Genomic DNA, 15,491 nt, shown 5'->3' with positions numbered 1-15,491 from the left:
TTTTTGTTTGACAAAACACAGAAGAGAAGCTTTTTAAATGCGACGGTGTACAAAACAAGGGACAAGAAAGAAGAACAAAAAATAACAAGAAAATAATATATATATATATAAAAAAAGAAAAAAAAAAGGAACTTGGGAAATTTACTGCAACTTACGGATTTCAAGAAGGCACCCCTACTGTTCTTGTAGACCGAACTCGGTTGAGACTTGCTTCCATGCTTATGCAGCATGTTTAATCCTCGGTCGACGCTCATTCATAAAAATCGTACGGTCTTTGTAGACCGCCTGAGGATTTCCCTCTCCGTATCTTCGATTCACTTCCTCGAAAGTGTCACACAGTTCGCACAGCTGTGAGTGAAAATTGACATGTATACGCGTACGCGTGCGCCCGTGTTTTCTTTTGACCTAAATTTTCGTCGATCGATAAAAAGAAACGCGTCAATTGATTAAACATTATTTTTGACATTCGTCGATCCTTCTTAACCGTTGCACGTTAAATAAAAAAAAAAGAAAAAAAACAGAGAGAGAGAGAGAGAGAGAGAGAGAGAGAGAGAGAGAAGGAGACAGAACAAGGAACGAACGAAAAAGAAAAAAACAAAAGGGAAAAGAAAAAAAAATATATAAATATATATATATATCTATTAAAACACAATTTCGAATTTGAATATTTTGTGAGAAAACGTCAAAGATCTCTCTCAACGTTTTCTTCTTATCATCTTCTTCGCATTATCAATCTTAAATATAATTGATAAGAAAGCTCCTTATCTATCGGGAGTTCCGGTTTAACTAGTTAACTATATATTATCACAAACGCTCGATAATAAGTAAGTGAGAGGATACTCTTCTTTTTCTTCGATCTAAGTATCGCGAAGATATCGGATTTGTTTTATTGCCGGCGAAGGAACGCGAGAAGTGTTGACCAACAGATCGAGCAAGGTCGATGATATCGTGTCTGGCTTACAACAATACCGTGAACGTAACAGCTGTTAAAATATTCCCGCCAATTCGTCGAGACGCGCATGCTTCAAACGCGTGAACAATGCTCGTTTGAAAAAAAAAAAAGAAGAAGAAGAAGATACTGAATAATTAATTGCATCGAAACAATGTGGCCTAATCTTTAAGCATTAATAATAATAATAATAATAATAATAATAATGATAATAATAATAATAATAATAATAATAAAAAACAACGACATAAAGACGATCACGACGATCATTAAATAATGAAAACTTTATATAAATATTAATTGGAAATGAAATATTTTGTAGAAAGAATTATAAATAACGAACGATTTCATTTCGACGAATCAAAATACTTCTCATACCGATTTATCAAGAAATTTCTTATTAGCAATATCTTCTCTGATAATAAACTTCACAGAAAAGATTTCGGTATCTGTCTTGAAACATTATTTACAATGCTGATAGGAAGGAGGGCACGGCAATACGAATATTTCATCTCGAATTCGTTGAAAAATCAATCGACGTGTTGCGATTCGATCAATGAAAATGGAAAAAATGTAAGAAGAATAAGGAAAAGAAAAAGAAGGAGAGAAGAAAAAAGAATACAAAACAAAAAAAAAGGGAGATAGAAACATTCATTTCCTTCCGGAAATCACGTATCGAGTCTCCGTAAACGGACTCCATGCATGTTCGTCGCACGTGCATCGAGTTACTGCATGCTCGCTTGAACGATCAACGATTGTTATTTACATGCTCGTTTGACGTATAACACAATTCACATACACATGTCCATCGGGTTTTGATTCCATATTGGCGCGTTTGAGGAAAATGAAAAAAAAATAATAAAAAAATAAAGAAAAAGAAAGATAGAAAATGGAGTAGAAAAAATAAAAAAAAGAGACAACAACAACAACAACAAAAATACGGCGAAGGATCGAAGAAATTTATTAGCGTGAAAATTAACGCGAAGAACAATTTTCATCGACGAACTCTTTCTCCCTTTTTCTTCCTCCTCTTCTGTTTCTTTCCAATTCTTCTTCATTTTCCTCTTTCTTTTTCATAAAAGTCAAACTATGCGTACATTCGAGGGGAAAAGAGAGAGAGAAAGAAAGCAAGGAAAAAAAAGGAACAATTAGCTAAGGAGAATATCACGTACGTAAACAACACCCACCTACGATGGAATAAAATGAAAAAAAAAAAAATGGAAAGAAAAAAAGAAGAAGAAGAAGAAGAAGAAGAAGAAGAGAGAAAAAAGAAACACGAACCGACGAACGACGTTAAGATAAGACAAGTTTCACTTGTGCACTCACTTCTTTTTATCGTTCGCTATCTCGTAGTGTAGTTGATTGTGCCGGTTTTCACGAGAGCGAACGATATATATATATATATATATATATATATATATATATATATATATATATATAGAGATAGATAGATAGATATATAGATAGATCGATCGATCGAATCGAATCGAATCGATCTTTCGATGTGTCGTCAACGAGGAGAACGCGTTTACTGACTATCAGAACGACGCGACGTGAGCCGTCTTTTGCTGGTCGACCTGCTTACTATCAAACAGGTGGAGGTGGTGGAGGTGGTGGTAGTGGTGGTGGTGGTGGTGGTGGTGGTGGTGGTGGTGGTGGTGGTGGTGGTGGTGGTGGTGGTGGTGATGTTAGTAGTAGGAGTAGGAGAAGTACGTTTACGATTCGAGTAAGAGGAAGGTGCCGTCTATCTCGATAAGTAATGGTGGAGGGGAGACTAACATCGAATGTGTTAAAGATGAAGATGAAGATGGAGATGGGAGGTATAGTAGAGATATAGAGGTGGTGAGAAGAGAGGGGAAGTATGGAGAGAAGGAGGAGAAGGAGGTGGGTCAATTCTAAATCTTCCAAGAATCGAATGATTCATCGCAAAAAGGTGAGACAGAAATGTGTGTTCTATACGCACGATAATCCGCACACGTTACCTGTTTACCGAAACGAAATGATATCTATAACGTGGGTGGACATGCGTCTACTAAGAAATTCTTTTTCTTAGATGATTTAAAGACTTCCATAATTGTCCTTCTTCTTCTTAATTCCTAATAACGATTATCGATTCTTTTTATTTTACTTTTTTTTTTCTCATTCTTCTTTACCTTTTTCTTAATATTTCCAACTTATCGAATTCCAATAATTCCATTTACTTCTCTCTCGTTTAATAAGTAATGTGATAAATTTATAATTGAACTGTTATTAAAATATATATATATATATATATATATATATATGTGTGTTGATTGTATATAACTATTGTACAAAATTATTATCGATTGTTATATGAAATATGATATTAAAATTGATTAATGAAATTTATTTCTTGTAAATTTGTAATTCCAATTACTCTTGATAATAAGACTATTATTATTATTATCGTTGTTGTTGTTGTTGTTGTTATATCAGAGGATGAAAAAGTGTACGAACGTATTGCACGAATCTCTCGTCCATTCCAAGAGTCCATTCAATCGTTGAGATCCATTCTCGTTTCTTATTGGACAGAAACGAGTAGTCACTGGTCCATTCACTTCACCGATGACGTAAGTTCGAGCGTACTACGCGTACGGACTCGTGTAAGTCGCTGCAGGGCCGTCATCGCTAACTCTCTGATTCTGAATTGACCGGACTATGTATGTTTTATATAACTATGTATCTATGTGTATGTACGTATGTATGAATATATCAGAGAAGAGACACGTGCAATTTGCGATAACTAATTTAACATCTTTCTTTCCTTTTCTCTCTCTCTCTTTCTTTCTCTCTCTTTTAATAAACGTTTACCAGGAACATAGTAAGATGTCAAAGACTTACGTTAAGATTTATTTATGGTTACGCGAGCTTTTTATCGTTGATGATGACAATTATGACGATGACGATGACGAGATAAAAAGAAGCATGTCTTTCATAAAGATATCGCTTATATGTATATATATATATATTTTTCTTTATCATCTTACGTATATCTATTTATAAATTGCGATTTATCTTAAGATTCTTTCTGTCTCTCTCTCTCTCTCTCTCTCTCTCTCTCTCTCTCTCTTGACAATTTTATATATAAATTGGTATAAAACGTTGGATTAGAGAAAAATGATTTCTATAGATATATATTTTATATATTTATATATATATATATAAATGTATGTATATATATATGTGTGTATATATGTATAAACGTACATATTTACATATGTACAGTATAAGTGTAAGAAAATGATGTAAAAAAGGGAAAAAAAGAAATTCGATCATTAGCAAAGCGCGTGAAATGATAACCCTTCGTGGAAATAACGAAGAAAACCCTGAACTTGGACTTTTAAGTATGTGTGTGTTACTCAACTCGCGTAACTCGGCCGACTATGAGTCACTTCCGAGTCAAGGATGTCACGATTTCTCACGAATGCTCGGAACTCATAACTCTCTTCGACGAATCAACGAGACTTTTCGATATATTATGTATTTCTTTTTATTTATTTTTTTTCTTTTTATTTATTTATTTATTTATTTATTTATTTATTAATCTGTTTTTTTTTGACATTACACCATGTGATTTTGCGATAGAAAAGTGTATTAAAAAAATATATATATAAATTTTTGTTATTGAATTTCTTTTTTTTTTTTTTTTTTTTTAATATTATTCAAAAAAATCTATTTTCCACTCTAATTATACACACACGTATATATACATATATATAAATACTTAAGATCGCAAAAAGGTTGCCTCAATCGAATCGAATATTTCGCATAGCGTTTGGTTCGTCGAACCCCATAAGACTCTCATAAGAGCAGGAGGTTCCTCTATTAGGATGCCTGGCATAACTTCTTTGAAGTTTCTATAAATGGATACTAACTTCCCTTCTCTTTATGTTTCGTACTTGTCTCGGAACGACTTTCGTTGATTAAAAAAAATAAAGAAAAAAAAAAAAAAAAGAAAAAAAAAATAAAAAAAGATATAAAAGAAAAGTAAAACAAAAATAAATACACGTGTATGCATGACGTATAGAGTTATACATAAGTATTTATTTATAATTTCTTTTTTTTTTTTCACAAAGAGAAATAGAATTCTAACGATCATTATATATTCTTTATTGGAAAATAAAATCGAGTCGTGAGTCCATTGAAATTAACTACAAACGGAATATCTTCTTAGCTGCTTATCGAAAGCTCTCAAGAGTTTAAATTAACCATTGCACGTCATTGCAAACTTGAAAGTATACCGACTACTTTTAATAACTGCATGATAATTCGTTGTACCTATTTATAAATCGAGATGCATCGGTGAAGTCAATCCGGCCTTTCGATTGCATCAAAAGACAATTGCAACGAAAATAGCGAAGGGAAAAGAAAAATAAAAAGAAGTGAAAAGTAAAAAAGAAAAAGAAGATAAAAACGTTACTATAAAAGTCTTGCTTCAATTTAGAATGCTTTCAATAGTAAATAAATAAATAAATAAATATATATATATATATATATATATATATATACACGTATCTTGTAAAAAGTAGTTTCATTTAACACGATCAACAATGACTTTCACAACTGCTATAATAAATAATTTATATCAACGATTACTCGATACATATATCGATTCTTTGGTATCCATTAACGCACTTTACAGTCAGTTTTATTATCTTGTAAACTGCGAAGCTATGCTAAATAGTCCCGATTCATTCTGTTTCGTTGCAGACGAAAGAACGATAAAATTGTACTTGCGCATGCATAATATTGCGAGAGAGGATGTACACGTGAAAGGACTGTTGAAAGGATTCCTCAAGAAAATACGATCGATCGGTTCAATGATCGTGTATGTACGTTTAAGATTATCGAGAGTATATACATGACAAATCAATTAAAGTACTAACGTGGATTTTAATATATCTTGAGTGTTAATAAAATAATTGATGATATATAAGTGTATATGTATATGTGTTTGAGTGTTTGTGTGTGTTTATGCATATACATATAATGGTAAGAAATGATTATCTTATCTCAGATTGGATGATGTCATGTGTGAGTATAATAGATACAATATGATCGATTAAAATGATCGAGTATATATATATGTGTGTATCATCTAAATCTCTTAGTTAATTTCACGAGAAACGAGTTATACCGTGTATCCTTTTTTGGGTAAGAATCGTTTCTAGGCTTACATATTATACATACGTCATATATGTATATACGTATACACATATACATGGACTTGAGTAAACAAGAAAAGTCACATGCTTGTTACTCTTTCACACGAGCTCGGAGACGTTTGAAATATGATTCATGCATTCTTATCGAGTCACGAATGCATGCATGTGCTTCTCCTCCTCTCTACGAAACGTGATAAAAAGACATAACTTTGTTTGGCAAAAGGATTATTCCGATTTCTTTTTTCTATTTTTTCTTTTCCGTGATAAGTTCTCACTATTTTTTTCTTTTTATTGCAATAGTATAACATGTATCACCGTTATAATAATTATAATAATTATCATTATCACTGTTATCAATGAACGATTATTACTATCAATGTATAGTATTAATTATTGTTTCGTTGAAATTTAATGAAAAAAAAATTTAATGAAATAAATAAATTGATGCTCAATCTGTCTATGAAATAAGAGATATTTTATTTGAGAACTATTTGCATAGATGAGATCAGTAATTGTTGTTAATCGCAATAACCAGTTAGGTTATAAATTTTCAAACTAACAGATAAGAGGAAGTATGACGATTCCGATGAATCATGCGTCTCTTCTCCGAAGATATGTAATTTTCTTCTTCGCTACAACTCCGTTAATAAGTTGCACGCTCGCGTGCATTCCTCTGAGGATTGGAGGAATGAATGAATCATCGAGCCGATAAGACACGCGATTGGTTGGGAGCAATCGTTTATTATATACCGTACACGTATATTTGGCATTTCTTTTTCATAAAAGTAAAAAAAAAAAAAAAAGAAAGAAAAAAAGAAATAAAGAAAATCAACTGGACGAAATTTTCGATAAAATAAATTACTCGATTGCTATTATTCATTGAAAAGTATCTTGGTGTAATTATTATCAAAATCTTCTTTTTCTTATTTAACTCGTTTAATTAAAAAATGAAAGAGAGAGAGAGAGAGAGAGAGAGAGAGAGAGAGAGAGAGAGAGAGAAGAATCGTTTGCAACCTTGAATCTTTTACTTCTTCTTTTCAATCGTCTACTACTCTCTCGTACACGCGCGTACTCGTGGCAGTGTACGACAAAACGCGAATGAATGAGCGAACAAATGAATGAACACGTAGTGAATCATTTGCGGAGGAAGTTCAAGGTTACGTTGTATGCAGAGACACGTGAGTCTCTCTATAGTATTATGCGTTATCAAGAAGCCGCTAAAATCATGTCACTTCCTTTTTTTTTCTCGCTATGTAAGTTGGGTAGTATACCCGAGGAAGCTTGAAATAACCGCATGATTAAGTTAACAAACAAATTTATATATATATATATATATATATATATATATATATACAACCCACATATATATGTATATGTATATAAAACCACAAACATACCACAAGATTATTTTTAAATTATTAAATTAGATTAAACAAGAAAAGATATATATATATTTTTTAATATATAACTGTGGTGAAGATGACTAAGAGGAAAGTCAAAAATATATATATAGCGTGTGTGTGTGTGTGTAAGTGTCTATACGATATACATAATTAACTCCAATACATGTCCGAAATTGGTTAAATAAATTCGAGAAACGTTTCAGCGTGCGAGACATGGCGGAGGCGAGAAAAAGGAAAGTCGGGCTCTTTCGTGACTGGAATTCCTTCGTGATTCCTTTGTGACTCATCCCGTTCACCCACCAAAGGGGCCAAACCCTGCTAACAACACGTATTATGAGAACGTCTTTTTACTCTTCTTCTTCTTCTTCTTTTTTTTATTTTTTTTACTCTCTCTCTTTCTCTCTCTCTCTCTCTTGAAAGTCTCTTCGTGACCCTTTGAAATTCTTTGAGAAAAGAATTATAAGATTGTTGTTGTTATTATTAATATTCGTAATAAGAGTATCAGACGAAAAAGAGAGAGAGAGAGAGAGAGAGAGAGAGAATGCAAAGTTGTTTAAAAAAACTACAAACAATTTAGATTTAAAACGTTCAGTCTTTGATGTAGACTTTATTTTCTTATAGGGAGTGAACTCACAAGTAGTTCTCCTAAGTGATTTTTAAAAATCCATTTCAGTTTTCTACGAAATCTTTTAAGTTATATATATATATTTTTTTCTTTTTTTTAAACCGGAAGATTCCACGCATTGATTCAATCTCCGTAGAATATAAAAGATAATAAAAAATATTTCTTCTATAAATATAAAAAAAAAAGAAGAAGAAGAGTAGGAAAATATCTTTATCGATATCTTTAAAATTATTAGAGAGAAACGAATTTTGAATTGTATTGGATAATTATTCATTTTTAAATTAATGAGCGAACGAGGCAAAAAAAATATATATATTTATATATATACATACACGTATGATGATATTTAAAACAATAAACGTATACGAATATATAAAAGGAGAGATAAAGAAAAAAAAGTAGAAAGAACATTTTTGAGTTTTGTTAAGGAGAATGAAATGATCGAAAAATTTTTGGAAAAGAAGAAGACACAGGACGGAGGACGATTTTACCCTAAAAAAAATCTTTCTACCTGCGTTGTAGCCTTTCTTTATCTTTATCTCTCTCTCTCTCTCTCTTTCTTTCTCCGGTAGGTTCGAGCATGATTCAAATGGAAATTCGAGTCTACTCGTTCTCGGAGAATTCACATACGAAAAAACAGAAGTTCGAGCTCGTTTAAAAATGATTTGCGATCGTTCGTGTCTCATCTTATTATAATATGAAAAGATATTGTGAGCTACGTTTGTTGGGCATCTAAAAAAATATTAAAGCAAAAAAGAAAAGGAAGAAAACAAAAAAAAAAAGGAAGAAATAAAGAAAAAGAAACGAGCTTTCAATTAAAATCGTTATATCGAATGAAACGATGAAATGTTTTTTGTTAATGAAAAAATCAAAAAAAAAAAAAAATTATATTATTATCGTTAGATCTCGTCTTTCATTTTCTTTATTGATATCGTTTCGCAAATGTTTGGAAAATTCGACGCGATCGATACAATAATATTTATAGTTATTATCGAGAAATGTATAAATGTAATAGACGTGATTGAAGATGTAAAAAAACTTTGGACGGTGGGTATTAATTAAAACATTACCATATATAGAAACATTATTTTCATGAATAATATTCAATGAAACCTGATTATAAGATATAACAATAAAATTTCTTTTGGAAAATTAATCGAGCAATTACAGATAATTGTTTTCTTCAAAATTTAATTGATTAGAAAGGGACGCATTTACTTTCTTTTCTCTCTCTCTCTCCTTCTCTCCATTTCGTTATATAAGAGAGATCTTAATTACGTTTGGTCATGCAAAAGAAAGATTAGAAAAATATATAGAAAAAAAAAGGTACAGAAAGACACGAAAGAAAATTATTCCGTAGGTGTAACTAATCAAGAATGGCGCCACTTGAGGAGCCTATCTCAACCTGCGGTTCTCGAGAGTAACCGATAAAAGTATTTGCGGAAGAAACGCAAAAGGATTTGACGAGAAAGAGGAAAAAAGGAAAAGAGAAAAAGCAAAAAAAGAGAAAGAGAGAGAAAGAGAGAGAGAGAGAGAGAGAGAGAGAGGAAAGTGTGTGGTGAGAAGAAACGAGATCTGTAAACTACGATGTAAATGACCGCCGTCACGCTCGATTACGTCACTTATCCTGATACCTATATATATTATTATATCTATACATATGTACATAGCTAACTACATATATTATATATGTGTGTACGTAATATATATATATATACATATATATATACATACATCTGTGTACGTACACATGCGAATGCACTTTTGCAAGGAAACGAATGGTGAATGCGTAATACGATACTCGGGGTAAAATTGCTAACGTCATTTGTCGACGACGATGTTAAGAAATTCCAACTAAACGGAAATACGATTTCCGTTGGATTAGAAATAAAAAAAAAGAAAGAAGGAAAAAAAAACAGAAGGAAAAAAAATAATCGATCATATCGACCATATATAAGCACGTTCAAAAGGTGAAATCGATTAATGTTAATTTTGTTCTATAAGATCTTTACATATGTATGTATGTATGAGTCTGTCAGTCTTTTTTTTAACACGTTTCTTCTTCTTCCTTTCCTCCTTTTTTTTTCAAATTTAAATTTTCTTGTATAGGATACAAGTAGAAAAAGAAATACAAACTTCAAAATCTAAATTACGTAAGATGATATTCATTTTTATCGATCATTTTCTTGATTAATCGTTTAATTAATCGTTGATAGTTAAACGGAAGGAAGAAAAACTGATGGATAGTCTAATCCTAAAGGAGTCTTAAAAGTAACCTAATCGTTTTAATGCTACTCAGGCATGCGGAAACGCAATGGCGCCGGAAGTGGACGATTCAGTACTTTGTTACTCTCTAACGTTTTAATTCGATTTATATGTATATATACATATGTGTGTGGTTATATAAATAATCACATTATCGTATCATACGTGTTTCTATCTCTTAAATAACTTTTATCATTATTATTATTTTTCTTATCTTTCTTTTCTTTTCTTTTTTTCTTTTTTAAACGATTCTCACGTTAAACACAAACTCGACTCGTTCGTATACATATAAGTTTTTCCGCTTGTCGTCGATCGCAAAATTATTCCCACGGCGTTTGCTTTTCTTCGTCTTTATTTATTTTTCGTTTTTTCCTTTCTTTTCTCTTCTCTTTTTTTTTCTTTTTTTTTTTATTTTTCGTTCACTTTCATTTTCATTTTTACAAGGTAAAAGCCGGTTAAGAAACGACCGACCATCGTAGTACGGTATTATGTATACGAAGTGGCAGCTACTTCTTCTTCTTCTTCTTCTTTTTTTCTTTTTCTTCGTCTTCTTCTTCTCTTCTTCTTCGTCTTCATCTTTAACTTCTCTCGTAAGAAGCAAATACTGGACTGGCCGGTAGTAGTTTCGAGCATCCACTAATACTTTTACGAGTATTTGCGTTGTGTTTTCGAGACGCACCAAGTGCGAAAGTACTTTGAGCTTAGAATGGCTTTTCTTTTTCTTTATCTTTCTCTCTCCGTCTTTTTTTTTCTTCACCATTGGTCTTCTTCAAGGCATCTTCTTTTTTTCCCCTCTTTCTATGGAAAAGGGAAAGGAAGAGGGAGAGAAGATCGATGTAAAAAAAATAATTACAATATTTTGCTTACGAAGTTTTGACCGAACGACGGGATTAAAGGATATGACTCTTATTTTTCTTTTTTTTTCTATTTTTTTTTTCGTGCTCTTAGTTTAAAAAAAGTCTTTGAACTTCCTTCGAAAAAGAGAAGAAGAAGAAGAAAAAAAATAGAAATAAGAAAGATGCGCTAATTTATAAATATATACATCCGTTATAGTTCGTGTATTAGCGGCCGAGTCGAGTGTGTTGTTTACGTTGAAAGATATCGTAAAAAGATCATGAAAAGTGAAGGAGAAGATGAAGAAGAGATCAGATTCTTTTTCTTCTTTTTTTTTTTGCAAATTCTTTTCTCCCCCTCTTTCTCTCTGTCTCTCTTTTTTATTTTTCTTAAATAACAAATTACGTTATTTTCAGACGTAATTACCATGAAAGAGAACAAATTTGTTTAAAGCTTATTTTGAGAGACGTGTACACAACTAAGATATATGTATGTCCATCGACAAAATATGGTTGATGGGATCGTGTAGAAGAATTAAAAAAAAGAAAAAAAAGAAAAAGAAAAAATACAAAAGAAAAGAAAAGAAAAGAAAAGAAAAGAAAAGAAAAAGTAAAAGACGAAAGAAAAAAGGCAGAGTAAGCTAAAAGAGTGCTTTTGCTTTTAGTATAGAATACTCAATGACTGCATATATCTACATATTAAATCGTCATAAAATATTATCCGACCGAAGTCGAACAGATACTAAATAGTTAAATAAATTGTTTCGTTGTTGTTCTTTCTTTTTTTTTCTCTCTCCGTTCCCCTCTTTCCTTTTTTACGTTATATCCCTGCTGCGATAAAAAAGATAATATATACTACTTGTGCAAAAGAAAAAAAAAAAAAAAAAAAAACAGGAAAAGAAACAAGAAAAGAAAGAAAGAAAGAAAGAAAGAAAGAAAAAAAGAATATGTTAGAGTCAAACGCAATTCAAACGCAACTAGATAAAACTTTTAGACATTAATAGATTAATATCTATAATGGAGGAACAACAACATAATCGCGATAATCGGTAGGCCACGGTCAAAAGTTAAAACAAGAGACACGGTCCACTCGTAATCGTTGTTAATAATTGCTATTATAAAAGAGCAAGGACAAAAAAATGACGTTTAATTATCGCTTTTTATACCTAGAAATATCGCGCGGTTCTTTCTGTCGGCATATTTCCAGCCGCGGTCGTACAGCTTAAAACACACGTTACGCCTTGGTGATGAGAATTTATAGAGGAAATCGCTAATTGAACTGCTCGTAAATCGTTACGAAATGTGACATATTCGTCCATCCGGTCGTATATACACCACTTTATTATATTATACACCGGCATAGAAAAAGAAAAGAGAGGGAAGAAGAAGAGGAAGGAGAAGAAAAAACAACCAAAAGGAATCAAAAAAAAAAAAAAAGATAATAGAAACGAAATAAAAAATAATAAAACGAAAAAAAAAAAAAAGAAACGTCTTCGAAGGAAATCTTAGCGAGAGAAAACGAAAAAGAAAGAAAGAGAATAAAACCGGGCAACTTTATTTGTCTCCCAATTAAGAGATATTTCAAAAAGATATGCCGATTGTTTCGGACGATAGTCCCGAGCCAAAAAAAAAGAACAGAAATAAAAAAAGAAACAAGAATCTCGTTAACGCTTTATAGTAATTAAAAAAGATTTTCTTATTGTTCCTTGCGATTAATGATAGGTACTTTATAAGATTAAGAAGATGATAATATAATTCACGTGTCTGTGTGTGTGTGTATGTTATATAAAAAATTTACAAAAAAGAAAGATGCTTATCCTGAATGAGGTCGAAGGTCAATTACTTATACCACGTGTCTTCCTTTGCATCTCTCTCTGTCTCTCTCTTTCTCTCTCTTTTTTTTTTTTTTAAATCTCGTATATACAAAAAATCAACAGACAAAAAGAATTAAGAAAAAATAAGGAAAAGGGAAAAAAGAAAAATACACCGAGATAAATAAGAGAAAAACGTGCAATACTAATTATCGACTTAACGAGAATTCGCTGGAAGGAGAATCGTCTACAAACTAAGTCTATTAAAACATGATCGATTTTCTTACTCGACAAGGTCATCCACGAGCTTCTTCGTTATCTCCTTCTCTTTCTCTCTCTCTCTCTCTGTTGCCATTAATTATAATTACACTTCTTCCTTGCGATCGTCGAATTCCATGAGGGGAAAAAAATAAGAAGAAGAAGAAAAAAAAAGGAACGAAAAAAATGTGAAACAGCGCGAGCTCTATTAATATTTATGTTAGAATTGATTATGATTACGTAGAACTCGCAATTAATAAGAATTATCGATTTTAGTCGATCGGAAAATTCTCGTACGAAACGTTTGACAAATGGACGTTAAAAAAGAAATAGAAAAAATGAAGAAAATTCATCTTCTTTCTCTCTTTTTTTTTTTTTTTTTGACAACGAGCGTATCTGTATAAAAATTAGCAAAAAAAAAAAAAAGAAAAATATAAAAATTGATCAAGCCGAAGACGTAGTCGAATAAATTCCGATTTAAATATCCGTCGTTCGTACGGTTGATCTATTGCTTGGAACAAAAATAAATGCATATGTATTTATGTCATATGTATGGATGAAACAAGGGTGGGAGAAAGAGAGAGAGACAGAGAGAAAGAAATATTAGAAAATTCTCTCTTGGAACCGATTTCAAAGTGAACTGAATCGGATGCATTCCAGCCTAGGCCGTTACCTAGATAAAAGCCGGTAACCTATAAAACTGTATCGAGACTAGTGCCAACTTTCTATTGGCTTCCTAGAACTTAAACAGAAGAATATCGAAGGATAAATTATAATAGAACATTTATATAAGGTAATCGAAATAGTTACATGATATTTAGCGTTGTAATAATAATCAATTTTTATTTCTATTTATCTTAGACATTAAATTTATAAATCGTTATTCACGTTCTAAGTAAGGAAAAATCTTTATACTCGTATTACGATACTTTAATATATATGTATATATATATATATATTTGTGTGTGTATGTATAAATATATATAGATATATAATATGGAATGAAAGTTATGCTAGCTGTACAAATCTAATAGTCACAACTGAAAGAGATCGTGCGTATCGCTTCTATGTCAACGGAAATCTGATTCGATGGAACTTAATATATCGAAATTAGATGCCAACGGGGTGTCTAACGTCGAAAGATTTCATGACTTATGGTATCGTATTAACACGTACTTACTTAGATACGAATATGTTTTGTCGTGATTAATCCAAACGACTGCGAACGTCTTTTCTATTAATAATATTGTTGATTTAGGAACAGTTTAATTCTGAATCGAAGAAGCAAGATCGATTGTCGACAAGAACACGATAAGACTATAAGAAATCTTTTTTTTTTTTCACTCCTGTCAAATAATCTGTTAATTCTGTTCTTATTTATCAATTAATAATTTTGTTAATACAAATTTATTTAACAGTATTATTCCTTTCTTTTCTTTTTCGATCATCATTAGTCACGAAATTAAAAAAGAATTTATCGTGCTTATATATATATATATGTATATATGGTTCAATTTTTATTTTGTTTTTTAAACGCAAAAGTCGACTCAGGATAATTAAAGGTATTACGTATGATGCACGAGAAAAAAAGAGTAAGTACTTACTTACTTTCGTTCTCGTTCATAAGTACTAGCAAAGCAAGTTGGTCTCCTCGGCGTCGGACCGGTAATTACTATCATAACTATGTCTCTCGGCCGTCTCAGTCGTGGAAGCATTATAACCACAGATTAAATGCATCCGGTCTAACGTTTTAATGCGTTGCTTTCGTGAAAGTTCGTCACCTATGTCCAACTTGTTCTTTTTTTCTTACAATTTTTTCTAAGCTCGATCTAATAAAAAATGCCTATCCAATATTTATCTTTCCTATCTGATAAAAAAGTTTCCTTGGTTCGACGATTTTTTTCTGATTAAAATAGATCACTAAAATAGAATCGTCCTCTAATTCTAATTTCTAATTATTCGAAGCGTGTCCATTTTATTTGTCGCTACGAATCGGTAATTTATCTTTTTTCTTTTTTTTCTTTTCTTCATATGTAAATGAACAAAATATAGAGGAAGAGAGAAAGAATGAGAATAACAGGGAGAAAGAAAGAGAAACAGAGACAGAAAGAGAGAGAGACAGAGAGACGGAGAGAAAGGAAGAGAGTGAGAGAGAACGTAT

General features: G+C 31.5%; 1 protein-coding gene across 8 annotated transcripts in view; it reads right to left on the bottom strand.

Moving 5' to 3' along the window:
* LOC127068149 (NAD(+) hydrolase sarm1) overlaps positions 1-15,491 on the bottom strand; it is an 83,000-nt gene that overhangs the window by 24,287 nt on the left and 43,222 nt on the right. Inside the window, exons 1-2 of one of the 8 annotated variants that reach the window (XR_007782846.1) lie at positions 2,276-2,386; positions 156-348 (exon numbers count right to left, since the gene is read on the bottom strand). The exons of 3 other annotated variants lie outside the window; for them this stretch is intronic. Coding sequence is in view for 1 of the 5 variants with exons in the window: in XM_051003896.1 (XP_050859853.1) it covers positions 156-254 (99 nt within the window). In the remaining 4 variants the exon portion in view is untranslated. Of the gene's footprint in view, positions 1-155; positions 473-2,275; positions 2,387-3,427; positions 3,593-15,491 lie in introns of those variants that run through there. 4 more of the 8 variants (XR_007782845.1, XR_007782850.1, XR_007782852.1 and 1 more) reach the window with 4 other exon arrangements.

This window comes from Vespula vulgaris, chromosome 12, assembly GCF_905475345.1.
Source record: "Vespula vulgaris chromosome 12, iyVesVulg1.1, whole genome shotgun sequence".
Classification (NCBI taxonomy): Eukaryota; Metazoa; Arthropoda; class Insecta; order Hymenoptera; family Vespidae; genus Vespula; species Vespula vulgaris.
Note: the sequence above shows the minus strand (reverse complement) of the source record. Positions and strands in the feature narration are given on the sequence as shown.